This window comes from Rana temporaria, chromosome 10 (assembly GCF_905171775.1).
Source record: "Rana temporaria chromosome 10, aRanTem1.1, whole genome shotgun sequence".
Taxonomy (NCBI): Eukaryota; Metazoa; Chordata; class Amphibia; order Anura; family Ranidae; genus Rana; species Rana temporaria.
This window is the reverse complement of record NC_053498.1, coordinates 3,315,019-3,334,658: the sequence shown is the minus strand read 5'-3', so window position 1 is coordinate 3,334,658 and position 19,640 is coordinate 3,315,019. Positions and strand designations below refer to the sequence as shown.

The window sequence follows — 19,640 nt, the reverse complement described above, 5'->3', positions numbered from 1 at the left end:
AAATAAAGAAATATTTATATAAATAAAACAAATACATAAATAAACAAATATTTATATAAATAAACAAATAAATAAACACATATGTATATAAATAAACAAATATTTATGTAAATCAAATAAATAAATACATAAATAAACAAATAAAGAAATGTATATTTATATAAATAAATACATAAATAAACAAATATTTATATACATAAAATACAATGAATACAAAGTAACGATTTTTTTTCCCTTGACGTTGACGTTGCTATTTATCCTTTGCTAACAAAAAAAGAAAAAAAGTGTGATCTCTTATTTCTTTCAACTCTGATTTTATTTGAATTTAAATTACATAACAACAAAAGAAACATTGCCCACTTCCTATAGGTCAGTGGTCTCCAAACTGCGGCCCGGGGGCCAAATACGGCCCTTTGCTTGATTTTATCCAGTCCTTTGGGTGCTTTTTTTTATTCATTGGCACCGATGAAGGGCAGAATTCTTCCCAATGTTGGGGCAGAAGTCCTCCCAATGATTGGGGATTTTGTACTCCTGATGCCCCCTTAAAGTCTGGAGGACAGTAATCCGGCCCTTTGTTTAGAAAGTTTGGAGACCCCTGCTATAGGTAATAATAAAGAACAAACCACATTATAATAATAATATAAAACATAGAACACATTACATATACCAACACACTGCAGGAGTCCCTACAAAAGGGAGACGAGAAGCGAGAGGGGGAGAGAACAAAAAAGGATCTGCTTTTTGCAGATTCTGGGCAGGCTGGTCTTGTTGTGTCCCGTCCAGCGGCGAGCGGAGAACAATATTGACTGTTCCGGCGCACAAAATGCAAAGTGATGAAAGGCCGGGTCATCGGTCTGTCACACAGCACAGTGCGGAGCTGCGATACGCTGGAGGGGGCGAGGAGGTGACACCCCACAGCCAGGAAGAGTCATCACTTCTCTCACTTTACAATCAGAGGAGAGAGAGGAGTTCACTTCTACAGACCGCAATATACAAAGCGACATCACACATAGAGAGATATACACCTATACACAAAGGTAAGATACACACATAGAGATATACATAATATACACACACACATATTATATACACAAAGGTAAGACAAACATATAGTAAACCTATACAGATATTACAGACTTATACATAGTAATCATTTACACACTATAAACAGATACATAGTAACAAATACACATAATATAAAAATACATGTAGAATAAATATAAACATTGTATAAATCCTTTATTATAATAATAGACACACACATAGTATAAATATAAACATAATAAACACACACATAGTACAGAAAAGACAGGTACACACATAGTACACATAAGACAGTTACACACATAGTACAGATAAGACAGTTGCACACATAGTACAGATAAGACAGTTACACATAGTACAGATAAGACAGTTACACATAGTACAGAAAAGACAGTTACACATAGTACAGATAAGACAGTTGCACACATAGAACGGATAAGACAGTTGCACACATAGTACACATAAGACAGTTGCACACATAGTACAGATAAGACAGTTACACATAGTACAGATAAGACAGTTACACACATAGTACACATAGGACAGTTGCATACATAGTACAGATAAGACAGTTGCACACATAGTACAGATAAGACAGTTGCACACATAGTACAGATAAGACAGTTGCACACATAGTACAGATAAGACAGTTGCACACATAGTACACATAAGACAGTTGCACACATAGTACACATAAGACAGTTGCACACATAGTACACATAGGACAGTTGCATACATAGTACAGATAAGACAGTTGCACACATAGTACAGATAAGACAGTTGCACACATAGTACAGATAAGACAGTTGCACACATAGTACAGATAAGACAGTTGCACACATAGTACACATAAGACAGTTGCACACATAGTACACATAAGACAGTTGCACACATAGTACAGACAAGACAGTTACACATAGTACAGACAAGACAGTTACACACAAAGTACAGATAAGACAGTTGCACACATAGTACGGATAAGACAGTTGCACACATAGTACAGATAAGACAGTTGCACACATAGTACGGATAAGACAGTTGCCCACACATAGTACGGATAAGACAGTTGCACACACAGGAGACACAAACTACCATCAACCAGGAAAAAAAAATGAACAACATTGCGTCGGGCCCAGGAGACCACCTTCTGACCAATCACAAGATCCAGAAGAGCGCAAAGTCCTCCCTGGACGCCGAACTGATCCAGAAGCTCATCGCCGAGGGTCAGGAGGCCAAAAGCTTCGCTCATTGTCCCTACAGCAAGTTCCGGGTCGGGGCGGCACTGCTGGGCAAGAACGGGAAGATCTACCGGGGTGAGTGACTCTCCGCCGGGGGGGCGGGGCCAAACATAGACGGGATTTTATTGGGTTGCAATGAAAATTTCACACCCCTTGAAAATGTCCACATTTGTTACAACTAAAACGTAAATGTGTTGTATTTTATGTGATGGGGAACCTCGGCACCCTCAGATGTTTTGGAACTACATTTCCCATGATGCTCCACTACACTGCAGAGTGCCTGAGAATCATGGGAAATGTAGTTCTAAAACATCTGGGGTGCCAAGGTTCTCCGTCACTGTGAGAGACCAACACTTTGTGTCTCTCACATAAAATCCCAATAAAATACATTTACGTTTTTGGGTGTAACATGAGAAAATCTGGGGAATGTCAAGGGGTATGAATACTTTTTCAGGGCGCTGTATAATAATAATAATAGTGTGTGACATTAGAGTGTAAGCTCCTCTGCTACAGAGAGATTTCAAGGGGTATGAATACTTTTTCAGGGCACTGTATAAATCCTGTGTGGGGTTTATAATAAAAGGGTTCCAGTTTACACCTAAGCTAGTGTCGTCTAGTCCTTGGGTGCGATATTCAGCTATAATACCTGAGTCCAGACTGGAGGAACGTGACACAGCGTGGGAAATTTCAAGGGGTATGAATACTTTTTCCAGGCACTGTAGCGATCGGTAGATCGATGTAAATTGTAGGATTGAGCAGGGCTCTCGCGGTGCTCCTCCTCCTCCTCCTGACCCGTCTGATCTCTTGTACAGGTTGCAATGTGGAGAACGCTTGTTACACGCTGGGGATCTGCGCCGAGCGCAACGCCTTCCATAGAGCCGTGTCTGAGGGGTGCAAGGAATTCACCGCCATCGTCATCACCAGGTAACGGGAAGCAGAGTCCTCTCCGCAGAGATCCAATCGTATCCCGGAGTTACAACAAACAGTAACAATGTAACACGAGATCTCTATGTGTGATACCTATCGGGAGTATTGATCGTATCTGTATAGTATTGATCATATCTGTATAGTATTGATCGGCTGACATCGGGAGTATTGATCGTATCTGTATAGTATTGATCATATCTGTATAGTATTGATCGTATCTGTATAGTATTGATCGGCTGACATCGGGAGTATTGATCGTATCTGTATAGTATTGATCGGCTGACATCAGGAGTATTGATCGTATCTGTATAGTATTGATCGGCTGACATCGGGAGTATTGATCGTATCTGTATAGTATTGATCGTATCTGTATAGTATTGATCGGCTGACATCAGGAGTATTGATCGTATCTGTATAGTATTGATCGTATCGGTATAATATTGATCGGCTGACATCGGGAGTATTGATGTCAGCCGATCAATACTATACAGATATAGTATTGATCGGCTGACATCAGGAGTATTGATTGTATCTGTATAGTATTGATCGGCTGACATCAGGAGTATTGATCGTATCTGTATAATAATCATTGGCTGACATCGGGAGTATTGAATATATCTGTATAGTATTGATCGGCTGACATCAGGAGTATTGATCGTATCTGTAAAGTATTGATCGTATCTGTATAGTATTGATCGGCTGACAATGGGAGTATTGATCGTATCTGTATAGTATTGATCAGCTGACATCAGGAGTATTGATCGTATCTGTATAGTATTGATCGGCTGACATGGGGAGTATTGATCGTACCTGTATAGTATTGATCGGCTGACATCGGGAGTATTGATCGTATCTGTATAGTATTCATTGGCTGACATTGGGAGTATTGATCGTACCTGTATAGTATTGATCGGCTGACATCGGAAAAATTGATCGTATCTGTATAGTATTCATTGGCTGACATTGGGAGTATTGATCGTACCTGTATAGTATTGATCGGCTGACATCGGGAGTATTGATCGTACCTGTATAGTATAGAACTGAAACGGCTTCCTCTGATATCACTGCACACTTTGAGCTTCTCACAATGTGCATTAGAAGCTACAGCATGTCAGGCAGAGCCCCGCCCCATTTCCTGGCTGGAGGACGTCCAGCATCATCTAGTCCTTTCCTCCTCCTCAGCCTGACCGTCCCTAGCCCAGTCATGGAGGCTCAGTGTCAAATGTGGGTGTTACCTATGCAAATACAGCCCACCTAGGAACGCCCACTCCCCCAGACTGACACCCACCCATTATTTATAAATATTTAGCATAACTCTTCCCAAGAGCCCGCCCACTGCTTATATCAGGACTGAGGAGTACTGAGGCCAGGAGGTGGCGCCCTCATCATTATGAGTATCTACAGACCAGACGCCGGAGGACGTGACTCAACCTGGAAGTTTCCTCAGCAGACGTTGTGTAACGGCGTTGGGTGCGCCCCGCGTTCCCCGTGCGAGACGCTCCGTATGTCAGATCGCACGTACGGCGGCTAATGCGTCACCGGCCTGTTAAACGCTCCGTTGTGCAATTATTAAGTAACTTCCAGCCGCGTGGTCACGCGCCGCGCTGACGGCTGGGGAGCGTTCCACTTCAGGGCTTCAAGTTACTCGTTTCAACCTTTTTCCCCATCCTGTGTTACATCTCAGTGCTGCCGATCTCCTGCAACAGCTTTGCAGCCACTTCCTGCCTCCCTGCACTCCAACCACCGCATTTCCCAGGACGCGTTTCCTGATGGTGACAACAGTGGCCCGTGTCTGAGTAATGTGTGGTCTCCATCAGAAGCTCAGGTGACAACGCAGGAGCACAGTTGGGAGATGAGGACAGAGCGTTGTCACCCGTAACAGGAAGTGCCTGAACTAGGACCTCCATGGCAGGATCACCAGGGTGACAACGCAGGAGCAAAATTGGGAGATGAGGACCGAGCGTTGTCACTCTATAACAGGAAGTGCCTGAACAAGGACCTCCATGGCAGGATCACCAGGGTGACAACGCAGGAGCACAGTTGGGAGATGGGGACAGAGCGTTGTCACTCTATAACAGGAAGTGCCTGAACTAGGACCTCCATGGCAGGATCACCGGGGACAATGGTGGACCATGTCTGTGTAATAAAGGCCGGGGTGTCAACGCAGAAAACAAAAGATCATTTTTGATTGGCTGTCACTGGTCACATGTCATTCAGTTGTTAGCCTTTACATTTATATATGGTGCGCTGCTGATGTGGGGGAGGGGGGTGGGGGGTCCACTAGTAGCAGGAGGCAGCGCAGTGGGTGGAGCCTGCAGAGGTGTGCGGTCGGATTCCCCCTTTAAGCTTGTTTCTCGGTCACCTCCGTTCATCGGCTGTAAATCATTCCATAAAAATTGTAAAGCAAATTTTTTTGTAAAGAAAAGCTGACAGTGCGCGATTAATGATTAGCGGAGGGCCCGCCGACCGCGCACAGCGCCAGAGTCACCAAGGTTATCCATTAACTGGTTGATCCTAAATTTTTAGAGGTTAAATAACTGACAGTGTGAGCTCTGCGTATCCGGCGCCCATATCATCCAACCAGGACCGCCAAATATTCACAGATTATATGGCTGCACCCAAGGGGCCAACCTGTGGCCCCCAGGGGCCAAATGCGGCACTTGGTGTTTGCAGTGTGGCTCCCGGGCCCCAGTACTCATACGTCATCTCATTATATATAGAGGGAGTGTCTACATCACCTCATTATATATACAGGGAGTGTCTACATCATCTCATTATATATAGAGGGAGTGTCTTCATCATCTCATTATATATACAGGGAGGGTCTACATCATCTCATTATATATAGAGGGAGTGTCTTCATCATCTCATTATATATACAGGGAGGGTCTACATCATCTCATTATATATACAGGGAGGGTCTACATCATCTCATTATATATACAGGGAGTGTCCACATCACCTTATTATATATACAGGGAGTGTCTACATCATCTCATTATATATATAGGGAGTGTATACATCATCTTATTATATGTACAGGGAGGGACTACATCATCTCATTATATATACAGGGAGGGTCTACATCATCTCATTATATATACAGGGAGTGTCTCTACATCATCTCATTATATATACAGGGAGTGTCTACGTCATATCATTATATATACAGGGAGTGTCTTCATCATCTCATTATATATACAGGGAGTGTCTACATCATCTCATTATATATACAGGGAGTGTCTACATCATCTCATTACATATATAGGGAGTGTCTTCATCATCTCATTATATATACAGGGAGTGTCTACATCATCTCATTATATATATACAGGGAGTGTCTACATCATCTCATTATATATACATGGAGTGTCTACATCATCTCATTATATATACAGGGAGTGTCTACATCATCTCATTATATATATAGGGAGTGTCTTCATCATCTCATTATATATACAGGGAGTGTCTTCATCATCTCATTATATATACAGGGAGTGTCTACGTCATCTCATTATATATACAGGGAGTGTCTTCATCATCTCATTATATATACAGGGAGTGTCTACGTCATCTCATTATATATACAGGGAGTGTCTACATCATCTCATTATATATATAGAGGGAGTGTCTACGTCATCTCATTATATATACAGGGAGTGTCTACATCATCTCATTATATATATAGAGGGAGTGTCTACATCATCTCATTATATATACAGGGAGTGTCTACATCATCTCATTATATATATAGAGGGAGTGTCTACATCATCTCATTTTATATACAGGGAGTGTCTACATCATCTCATTATATATACAGGGAGTGTCTACATCATCTCATTATATATACAGGGAGTGTCTACATCATCTCATTATATATATATAGGGAGTGTCCATAGCGTCCGTTTATTCTGTGTGTTCCGGTGACAGTAAATGTAATACAATGTAACGCCCGCGTCATGCACATGAAGGCGCGTGGTTGGGTGTCGGGTCCCCCGGACTGACCTGTTTGTGTCTTTGCAGTGACGTGGAGGAGGAGTTCATCAGCCCCTGCGGAGCCTGCCGACAAGTCATGAGAGAGGTACAAAGACCACCCCCCTCACTCCTCCCTCCTCCCCCCTCCCCCCTTGTTTATAAACATTGATCAGACGGGAGATAGAGAGATACAAAGTAACATTGTTTATAAACATTGATCAGACAGGAGATAGAGATACAAAGTAACATTGTTTATAAACATTGATCAGACAGGAGATAAGAGAGATACAAAGTAACATTGTTTATAAACATTGATCAGACGGGAGAAAGAGAGATACAAAGTAACATTGTTTATAAACATTGATCAGACGGGAGATAGAGAGATACAAAGTAACATTGTTTATAAACATTGATCAGACAGGAGATAGAGAGATACAAAGTAACATTGTTTATAAACATTGCTCAGACGGGAGATGGAGAGATACAAAGTAACAATGTTTATAAACATTGATCAGACGGGAGATAGAGATACAAAGTAACATTGTTTATAAACATTGATCAGAGGGGAGATAGAGATACAAAGTAACATTGTTTATAAACATTGATCAGACAGGAGAGAGAGAGATACAAAGTAACATTGTTTATAAACATTGATCAGACAGGAGAGATAGAGAGATACAAAGTAACAATGTTTATAAACATTGATCAGACGGGAGATAGAGATACAAAGTAACATTGTTTATAAACATTGATCAGAGGGGAGATAGAGATACAAAGTAACATTGTTTATAAACATTGATCAGACAGGAGAGAGAGAGATACAAAGTAACATTGTTTATAAACATTGATCAGACAGGAGAGATAGAGAGATACAAAGTAACAATGTTTATAAACATTGATCAGACGGGAGATAGAGAGATACAAAGTAACATTGTTTATAAACATTGATCAGACGGGAGATAGAGATACAAAGTAACATTGTTTATAAACACTGATCAGACGGGAGATAGAGAGATACAAAGTAACATTGTTTATAAACATTGATCAGACGGGAGATAGAGAGATACAAAGTAACATTGTTTATAAACATTGATCAGACGGGAGATAGAGAGATACAAAGTAACATTGTTTATAAACATTGATCAGACGGGAGATAGAGAGATACAAAGTAACATTGTTTATAAACATTGATCAGACAGGAGATGGAGAAATACAAAGTAACATTGTTTATAAACATTGATCAGACGGGAGATAGAGAGATACAAAGTAACATTGTTTATAAACATTGATCAGACGGGAGATAGAGAGATACAAAGTAACATTGTTTATAAACATTGATCAGACAGGAGATGGAGAAATACAAAGTAACATTGTTTATAAACATTGATCAGACGGGAGATAGAGATACAAAGTAACATTGTTTATAAACATTGATCAGACGGGAGAGAGAGAGATACAAAGTAACATTGTTTATAAACATTGATCAGAGAGGAGATAGAGAGATACAAAGTAACATTGTTTATAAACATTGATCAGACGGGAGAGAGAGATACAAAGTAACATTGTTTATAAACATTGATCAGACGGGAGAGATAGAGAGATACAAAGTAACATTGTTTATAAACATTGATCAGACAGGAGATAGAGAGATACAAAGTAACATTGTTTATAAACATTGATCAGACGGGAGATAGAGAGATACAAAGTAACATTGTTTATAAACATTGATCAGACGGGAGATAGAGAGATACAAAGTAACATTGTTTATAAACATTGATCAGACGGGAGATAGAGAGATACAAAGTAACATTGTTTATAAACATTGATCAGACGGGAGATGGAGAGATACAAAGTAACATTGTTTATAAACATTGATCAGACGGGAGAGAGAGATACAAAGTAACATTGTTTATAAACATTAATCAGACGGGAGATAGAGAGATACAAAGTAACATTGTTTATAAACATTGATCAGACGGGAGATAGAGAGATACAAAGTAACATTGTTTATAAACATTGATCAGACGGGAGATAGAGATACAAAGTAACATTGTTTATAAACATTGATCAGACGGGAGATAGAGAGATACAAAGTAACATTGTTTATAAACATTGATCAGACGGGAGATAGAGAGATACAAAGTAACATTGTTTATAAACATTGATCAGACGGGAGATAGAGAGATACAAAGTAACATTGTTTATAAACATTGATCAGACAGGAGATAGAGAGATACAAAGTAACATTGTTTATAAACATTGATCAGACAGGAGATAGAGAGATACAAAGTAACATTGTTTATAAACATTGCTCCTTTCCTATACTGGATCTGGAGACTCTGACCCCTGACCCCGGGGCCCCGTGTGGCTCCTCCTCACCGCTCTCCTCCTTTTCTCCTTCCTCCAGTTCGGGACGGAGTTGGAAATCTTCCTCGCCAAGCCGAGCGGCGCGCTCCTCCTCACCTCCCTCCACCACATGCTGCCCATGTCCTTCGGGCCGGAGAACCTGAAGACGATATAGGACCCCCCGAGGATCGGCGCCCTGTATATTGTGATTGTATTTTCTCTTATTTATTGGACGCGATGACGTCACAGAAGGCGCGGGGTGTCTTCCCATTGGCTGCTCTGAAATACATTGTATCTTTCACACACGAGACCCGGTGGAATTATTTTACTGACCCGAACCGACCAATCAGAACTCGCGGTGTATTTAAAGTGTATCTATAAACCATGAGGCGCTCAACCGGCGGCCCTCCAGCTGCTGAGGAACTACAAGTCCCATGAGGCACTGCAAGGCTGACAGTTACAAGCATGACTCCCAAAAGCTGAGGCATGATGGGACTTGTAGTTCAGCAAAAGCTGGAGGGCCGCAGGTTGAGCACCAGGGCCCGGGCGTCTTGATAGCATCATGGGCCCCTGGGCAAGGTAATGCTCTGCGGCCCCTACAATGATGACAGTCCCCCCCTGTGTATCTATCACTCTCAGGGCCACCATGGGGGCCCCCAATTACGGGGGAAGGGTGGGCTCAAGGGCCAGCTGCTTTGGGGAAAGTGCAGGGGTCCCCCATGCAGCTGGGGCCCCTGGGCAAGGTAATGCTCTGGGGCCCCTACAATGATGACAGTGAAGGTAGGAGGCAGTCTGCCCCCCCCCTGTGTATCCATCACTCTCGGCCATCATGGGGCCCCCAATTCCGGGGCTCAAGGGCCAACTGCTTTGGGGAAAGTACAGGGGCCCCCCATGCAGCTGGGGCCCCTGGGCAAGGTAATGCTCTGGGGCCCCTACAATGATGACAGTGAAGGTAGGAGGCAGTCTGCCCCCCCCCCCCTGTGTATCCATCACTCTCGGCCATCATGGGGCCCCCAATTCCGGGTCTCAAGGGCCAACTGCTTTGGGGAAAGTACAGGGGCCCCCCATGCAGCTGGGGCCCCTGGGCAAGGTAATGCTCTGGGGCCCCTACAATGATGACAGTGAAGGTAGGAGGCAGTCTGCCCCCCCCCCCTGTGTATCCATCACTCTCGGCCATCATGGGGCCCCCAATTCCGGGGCTCAAGGGCCAACTGCTTTGGGGAAAGTACAGGGGCCCCCCATGCATCTGGGGCCCCTGGGCAGTGCCCTCTCATTAAGAGCACCCCATGATTCTAAACCCTCCTCAACCAACCAATCAGAACTCAGGGTGTATTTAAAGTGTATCTAAACCCAAATCATCCAATCAGAACTCAGGACACATTTAAAGGGATCAGATGTGGCGGCTGCATTCATTTTCTTTTTTTTTCTCACCCGGTGATCCTGCCACTTCCTGTCCCGGGGTGACAACGCCACTCACTGTACTGTACGGAGGAGCGGCGTTGTCACCGCAGGACAGGACTACAGAACACGGGGGGAGGGGAGGGGGGGGGGGGCTCTGCTGTCCATAGAAAGAGCTGGAAACAATGTAACCGATAAGCACGGGAAGTTATCAAGTCCCCGGATTTCTGGCGGGATCACATTAGGCAGATCGCCGTCCCCCTCAGCAGGACTCAACAGGCCGCCATTAATGTCTAAACCGCTGGCAACAAAAGTAAGTACACCCCTCAGTCACGTTTGAGTAAATCTTTTCATGGCCCCCCCCCCCCCACCCCCATCCCTCAATTGTCTCCCCTTCCTGGAATGTCCACAGCTACATATCATCCTATATCATGTACATACAGTGTCTGACAAAAGTAAGTACACCCCTCACATTCCTTGTATCTTTTCATGTGACAACACTGAAGAAATGACACTTTGGGCCGGATTCAGATACAATGGTGTATCTTTCCGGGTGGCGTAACGTATCTCAGATACGTTACGCCGCCGTAAATTAGGGCGCAAGTTCCGTATTCAGAAAGAACTTGATCCCTAAGTTACGGCGGCGTAACGTATGTGTGTCGGCGTAAGCCTGCCTAATTCAAATTTGGATGATGTGGGCGTGTTTTATTTAAATTCACTGTGAGCATGCGCACTGGGTATTTGACGTTTTTTTACGAACGGCGCATGCTCCGTTCGTGAAAGAATCCCAGTGCGCATGCTCGAAATTATGCCGCAAATCGTCATTGCTTTAGACGTGAACGTAAATTACATCCAGCCCTATTCGCGAACGACTTACGCAAACGACGTAAAATTTTCAAAACTCGGCGCGGGAACGACGTCCATACTTAACATAGGATACGCCTCATATAGCAGGGGTAACTTTACGCCGGAAAAAGCCAAACGTAAACAGCGTAAAAAAAAAAATGCGCCGGGCGGACGTACGTTTCTGAATCGGCGTATCTACATCATTTGCATATTGGACGCGTAAATCTACGGAAGCGCCACCTAGCGGCCAGCGTAAATATGCAGCCTAAGATACGACGGCGTAGGAGACTTACGCCGGTCGGATCTTAGGCATTTCTATGCGTAACTGATTCTCTGAATCAGGCGCATAGATATGACGGCGTAACTCCGTTCTGAATCCGGGCCACTGTATCTACAATGTTGTGTAGTGAGTGTACACGGGGGAGGGAGGGGTGTACATGGGGGGGAGGAGTGTACACAGGGGGGAGGGGTGTACACGGGGGGAGGAGTGTACACGGAGGTAGGAGTGTACTCAGGGGAGGGAGGGGTGTTGTGTAGTGAGTGTACACGGGGAGGGAGAGGTGTACACGGGGGGAGGAGTGTACACAGGGGGAGGGGTGTACACAGGAGGAGGGGTGTACACAGGGGGGAGGGGTGTACACAGGAGGAGGGGTGTACACAGGGGGGAGGAGTGTACACGGGGGGAGGGGTGTACACGGGGGGGAAGGGTGTACACGGGGGGGGAGGGGTGTACACGGGGGGGAGGAGTGTACACGGGGGGAGGAGTGTACACGGGGGGAGGTGTGTACACAGGGGGGGAGGAGTGTACACAGGGGGGAGGGGTGTACACAGGGGGGAGGAGTGTACATGGGGGGAGGGGTGCACACAGGGGGGGAGGAGTGTACACAGGGGGGAGGGGTGTACACAGGGGGGAGGAGTGTACAGGGGGGGAGGAGTGTACATGGGGGGGAGGGGTGCACACAGGGGGGAGGAGTGTACATGGGGGGGAGGGGTGTATCTACAATGTTGTGTAGTGAGTGTACGGGGGGGGGGTGTTGTGTAGTGAGTGTACACGGGGAGGGAGAGGTGTACACGGGGGGAGGAGTGTACACAGGGGGAGGGGTGTACACAGGAGGAGGGGTGTACACAGGGGGGAGGGGTGTACACAGGAGGAGGGGTGTACACGGGGGGAGGGGTGTACACGGGGGGAGGGGTGTACACGGGGGGGAAGGGTGTACACGGGGGGGAGGGGTGTACACGGGGGGGAGGAGTGTACACGGGGGGAGGAGTGTACACGGGGGGAGGTGTGTACACAGGGGGGGAGGAGTGTACACAGGGGGGAGGGGTGTACACAGGGGGGAGGAGTGTACAGGGGGGGAGGAGTGTACATGGGGGGAGGGGTGCACACAGGGGGGGAGGAGTGTACACAGGGGGGGAGGGGTGTACACAGGGGGGAGGAGTGTACAGGGGGGGAGGAGTGTACATGGGGGGAGGGGTGCACACAGGGGGGAGGAGTGTACATGGGGGGGAGGGGTGTATCTACAATGTTGTGTAGTGAGTGTACGGGGGGGGGGTGTTGTGTAGTGAGTGTTCAGCTTGTATAACAAATAACTCAACACACAGCCAGTAATGTCTAAACCGCTGGCAACAAAAGTCAGTACACCCCCTAAGTGAAAATGTCCAAATTGGCCCCCAATTAGCCATTTTCCCCTCCCCCCGGTGTCATGTGACTCATTAGTGTTACAAGGTCTCAGGTGTGATAAATTTGGTGTTATCGCTCTCACTCTCTCATACTGGTCACTGGAAGGACAACATGGCGCCTCATGGCAAAGAACTCTCTGAGGATCTGATATAAAGAATTGTGTCTCTACATAAAGATGGCCGAGGATATAAGAAGATCGCCAAGACCCTGAGACTGATCTGCAGCCCGAGGGGCCGGGACCACCCAGCAGTATAACAGGACGGGTTCCCCTCCCCCGCCTCGCCATGGTCCTCCGAGGAAGGTGAGGTCACGTGATCAGCGTCATATCCAGAGGTTGTCTTTGGGAAATAGACGTATGAGTGCTGCCAGCATTGCTGGGGGAGGTGGTCAGCCTGTCAGTACTCAGACCATACGCCGCACACTGCATCAAATTGGTCTCCAGAAGGAAGCCTCTTCTAAAGATGATTCACAAGAAAGAGACAAGCAGACTAAGGACATGGATTACGGGAACCGCGTCCTGTGGTCTGATGAGACAAGATAAAGTTATTTGGTGTCAGATGGTGTCAGGCGTGTGTGGGGGAGGGGCCAGGTGAGGAGGACAAAGACAAGTGTGTCTTCCCTACAGTCAGGCATGGTGGGGGGAGGGTCATGGTCTGGGGCTGCATGAGTGCTGCCGGCACTGGGGGGCTACAGATCATTGAGGGGACCATGAATGCCAACATGTACTGTGACATACTGAGGCAGAGCATGATCCCCTCCCATCAGAGACTGGGCCGCAGGGTAGTATTCCAACATGATAACCACCCCAAACACACCTCCAAGACCCCCACTGCCTTGATAAAGAAGCTGAGGGTAAAGGTGATGGACTGGCCAAGCATGTCCCCAGACCTAAACCCTATTGATCATCTGTGGGGGGGAGGGGGAGGAGCGCAAGGTCTCCAACATCCACCAGCTCTGTGATGTCATCATGGGGGAGGGGGAGATTCATTAAAATATTAATTATATTATTATTATTATTAATAATAAATAAATAATAATGCAAAAAAAATGATAATAATAACTGCAGATAGATCGGGGTCCCTGCAGATAGATTGGGGTGCCTGTGGATGGGGCGGGTTCCCTGTAGACAGATCGGGGCCCTGCGGATGGATCTTGATCCCTGTAGGCAGAGCAGGGTCCTTGCAGATGGATTGGGGCCCTGCAAAAGTATTGGGGTCCCTGTAAAGAGATCAGAGTCCCTGTAGATAGATCGGGGTCTCTGCAGATGTATTGTGGTCCCTGTAGATAGATCAGGGTCCCTGTAGATAGATCGGGGTCTCTGAAGATAGATTGGGGTCCCTGTAGATGGGGTGGGGTCCCTGTAGACAGATCGGGGCCCTGCGAATGGATCAGGGTCCCTGTAGATGGGGTGGGGTCCCTGTAGATGTATCGGGGTCCCTGTAGATAGATCGGGGGCTCTGCAGATGTATCGGGGACCCTGTAAAGAGATCGGGGTCCCTGTAGACGGATCGGGGTCCCTGTAGAGAGATCGGGGTCCCTGTAGATAGATCGGGGTCTCTGAAGATAGATTGGGGTCCCTGTAGATGGGGTGGGGTCCCTGTAGACAGATCGGGGCCCTGCGAATGGATCAGGGTCCCTGTAGATGGGGTGGGGTCCCTGTAGATGTATCGGGGTCCCTGTAGATAGATCGGGGGCTCTGCAGATGTATCGGGGACCCTGTAAAGAGATCGGGGTCCCTGTAGACGGATCGGGGTCCCTGTAGAGAGATCGGGGTCCCTGTAGATAGATCGGGGTCTCTGAAGATAGATTGGGGTCCCTGTAGATGGGGTGGGGTCCCTGTAGACAGATCGGGGCCCTGCGAATGGATCAGGGTCCCTGTAGATGGGGTGGGGTCCCTGTAGATGTATCGGGGTCCCTGTAGATAGATCGGGGGCTCTGCAGATGTATCGGGGACCCTGTAAAGAGATCGGGGTCCCTGTAGACGGATCGGGGTCCCTGTAGAGAGATCGGGGTCCCTGTAGACGGATCGGGGTCCCTGTAGAGAGATCGGGGTCCCTGTAGACAGATTGGGCACACCTGCTGATTTTTTGAGAGGGGAATGAGGGACACCTATCAGCAAAAGTATGCAGGCATAGGACACACCCCTTGCCACGCCCCCTTAAAGGAGAATTACACACAAAAACAGATAAGTTAAATCCAACAGTAATTTTTTTTTCTCTTCTTTTACTTTTATATTTGTTTTTGAAATGTATCATTTTTTTGAAAGATAAAAAGTGCATTTTATATACAACTCTACAGAGATCAGAGCTACATGAGGGACAGATGAGGGGGGATGGATGGACAGAGGGATGCAGGGTCGGAGGGACGGAGGAACCAGGGCCGGCCCCACTATGGGACCCGATGGTACCATTGTACCAGGCAGCACTTTCAGGGGGGCAGCAAATTTTCTGGCTGCACGCCATCCCATTCCGCCAGCTCCACTCTCCACTCCACTGTGGGGCTAATTGCCGCCCGATCGCTCCTCCCGTTCCGCTCTCCGCTCCACTGTGGGGTTAATTGCATGTATAGAGCCATAACAGGTCCTCTTTATACTCCTATATACATGTATAGAGCCATAACAGGTCCTCTTTATACTCCTATATACATGTATAGAGCCATGACAGGTCCTCTTTATACTCCTATATACATGTATAGAGCCATGACAGGTCCTCTTTATACTCCTATATACATGTATAGAGCCATGACAGGTCCTCTTTATACTCCTATATACATGTATAGAGCCATGACAGGTCCTCTATATACTCCTATATACATGTATAGAGCCATGACAGGTCCTCTTTATACTCCTATATACATGTATAGAGCCATGACAGGTCCTCTTTATACTCCTATATACATGTATAGAGCCATGACAGGTCCTCTTTATACTCCTATATACATGTATAGAGCCATGACAGGTCCTCTATATACTCCTATATACATGTATAGAGCCATGACAGGTCCTCTTTATACTCCTATATACATGTATAGAGCCATGACAGGTCCTCTATATACTCCTATATACATGTATAGAGCCATGACAGGTCCTCTTTATACTCCTATATACATGTATAGAGCCATGACAGGTCCTCTTTATACTCCTATATACATGTATAGAGCCATGACAGGTCCTCTATATACTCCTATATACATGTATAGAGCCATGACAGGTCCTCTTTATACTCCTATATACATGTATAGAGCCATAACAGGTCCTCTTTATACTCATATATACATGTATAGAGCCATGACAGGTCCTCTATATACTCCTATATACATGTATAGAGCCATGACAGGTCCTCTATATACTCCTATATACATGTATAGAGCCATGACAGGTCCTCTTTATACTCCTATATACATGTATAGAGCCATGACAGGTCCTCTTTATACTCCTATATACATGTATAGAGCCATAACAGGTCCTCTTTATACTCATATATACATGTATAGAGCCATGACAGGTCCTCTTTATACTCCTATATACATGTATAGAGCCATGACAGGTCCTCTATATACTCCTATATACATGTATAGAGCCATGACAGGTCCTCTTTATACTCCTATATACATGTATAGAGCCATGACAGGTCCTCTTTATACTCCTATATACATGTATAGAGCCATGACAGGTCCTCTTTATACTCCTATACATGTATAGAGCCATGACAGGTCCTCTTTATACTCCTATATACATGTATAGAGCCATGACAGGTCCTCTTTATACTCCTATATACATGTATAGAGCCATGACAGGTCCTCTATATACTCCTATATACATGTATAGAGCCATGACAGGTCCTCTTTATACTCTATATACATGTATAGAGCCATGACAGGTCCTCTTTATACTCCTATATACATGTATAGAGCCATGACAGGTCCTCTTTATACTCCTATATACATGTATAGAGCCATGACAGGTCCCCTTTATACTCCTATATACATGTATAGAGCCATGACAGGTCCCCTTTATACTCCTATATACATGTATAGAGCCATGACAGGTCCTCTTTATACTCCTATACATGTATAGAGACATGACAGGTCCTCTTTATACTCCTATATACATGTATAGAGCCATGACAGGTCCTCTTTATACTCCTATATACATGTATAGAGCCATGACAGGTCCTCTTTATACTCCTATATACATGTATAGAGCCATGACAGGTCCTCTATATACTCCTATATACATGTATAGAGCCATGACAGGTCCTCTTTATACTCCTATATACATGTATAGAGCCATGACAGGTCCTCTTTATACTCCTATATACATGTATAGAGCCATGACAGGTCCTCTTTATACTCCTATATACATGTATAGAGCCATGACAGGTCCTCTATATACATGTATAGAGCCATGACGGGTCCCCTTTATACTCCTATACATGTATAGAGCCATGACAGGTCCTCTTTATACTCCTATATACATGTATAGAGCCATGACAGGTCCCCTTTATACTCCTATACATGTATAGAGCCATGACAGGTCCTCTTTATACTCCTATATACATGTATAGAGCAATGACAGGTCCTCTTTATACTCCTATATACATGTATAGAGCTATGACAGGTCCTCTTTATACTCCTATATACATGTATAGAGCCATGACAGGTCCTCTTTATACTCCTATATACATGTATAGAGCAATGACAGGTCCTCTTTATACTCCTATATACATGTATAGAGCTATGACAGGTCCTCTTTATACTCCTATATACATGTATAGAGCCATGACAGGTTCTCTTTATACTCCTATATACATGTATAGAGCCATAACAGGTCCCCTTTATACTCCTATATACATGTATAGAGCCATGACAGGTCCCCTTTATACTCCTATACATGTATAGAGCCATGACAGGTTCTCTTTATACTCCTATATACATGTATAGAGCCATGACAGGTCCTCTTTATACTCCTATATACATGTATAGAGCCATGACAGGTCCTCTTTATACTCCTATACATGTATAGAGCCATGACAGGTTCTCTTTATACTCCTATATACATGTATAGAGCCATGACAGGTCCTCTTTATACTCCTATATACATGTATAGAGCCATGACAGGTCCTCTTTATATTCCTATATACATGTATAGAGCCATGACAGGTCCTCTTTATACTCCTATATACATGTATAGAGCCATGACAGGTCCTCTATATACTCCTATATACATGTATAGAGCCATGACAGGTCCTCTTTATACTCCTATATACATGTATAGAGCCATGACAGGTCCTCTTTATCCTCCTATACATGTATAGAGCCATGACAGGTCCTCTTTATACTCCTATACATGTATAGAGCCATGACAGGTTCTCTTTATACTCCTATATACATGTATAGAGCCATGACAGGTCCTCTTTATACTCCTATATACATGTATAGAGCCATGACAGGTCCTCTTTATACTCTTATACATGTATAGAGCCATGACAGGTCCTCTTTATACTTTTATATACATGTATAGAGCCATGACAGGTCCTCTTTATACTCCTATATACATGTATAGAGCAATGACAGGTCCTCTTTATACTCCTATATACATGTATAGAGCCATGACAGGTCCTCTTTATACTCCTATATACATGTATAGAGCCATGACAGGTCCTCTTTATACTCCTATATACATGTATAGAGCCATGACAGGTCCTCTTTATACTCCTATATACATGTATAGAGTCATGACAGGTCCTCTTTATACTCCTATACATGTATAGAGCCATGACAGGTCCTCTTTATACTCCTATATACATGTATAGAGCCATGACAGGTCCTCTTTATACTCCTATATACATTTATAGAGCCATGACAGGTCCTCTTTATACTCCTATATACATGTATAGAGCCATGACAGGTCCTCTTTATACTCCTATATACATGTATAGAGCCATGACAGGTCCTCTTTATACTCCTATATACATGTATAGAGCCATGACAGGTCCACTTTATACTCCTATATACATGTATAGAGCCATGACAGGTCCTCTTTATACTCCTATATACATGTATAGAGCCATGACAGGTCCTCTTTATACTCCTATATACATGTATAGAGCCATGACAGGTCCTCTTTATACTCCTATACATGTATAGAGCCATGACAGGTCCTCTTTATACTCCTATATACATGT

General features: G+C 44.8%; 1 protein-coding gene across 1 annotated transcript; it reads left to right on the top strand.

Annotated features, from left to right (window-relative positions):
- The first annotated feature begins 800 nt into the window (after positions 1-800).
- CDA (cytidine deaminase) lies at positions 801-9,838 on the top strand. The gene is made up of 4 exons (XM_040326791.1): positions 801-2,357; positions 3,095-3,206; positions 7,233-7,290; positions 9,592-9,838. Exons 1-4 carry the CDS (start codon positions 2,156-2,158, stop codon positions 9,703-9,705), a joined length of 486 nt encoding a protein of 161 aa, XP_040182725.1. The 5' UTR covers positions 801-2,155; the 3' UTR covers positions 9,706-9,838.
- The last annotated feature ends 9,802 nt before the right edge of the window (positions 9,839-19,640 follow it).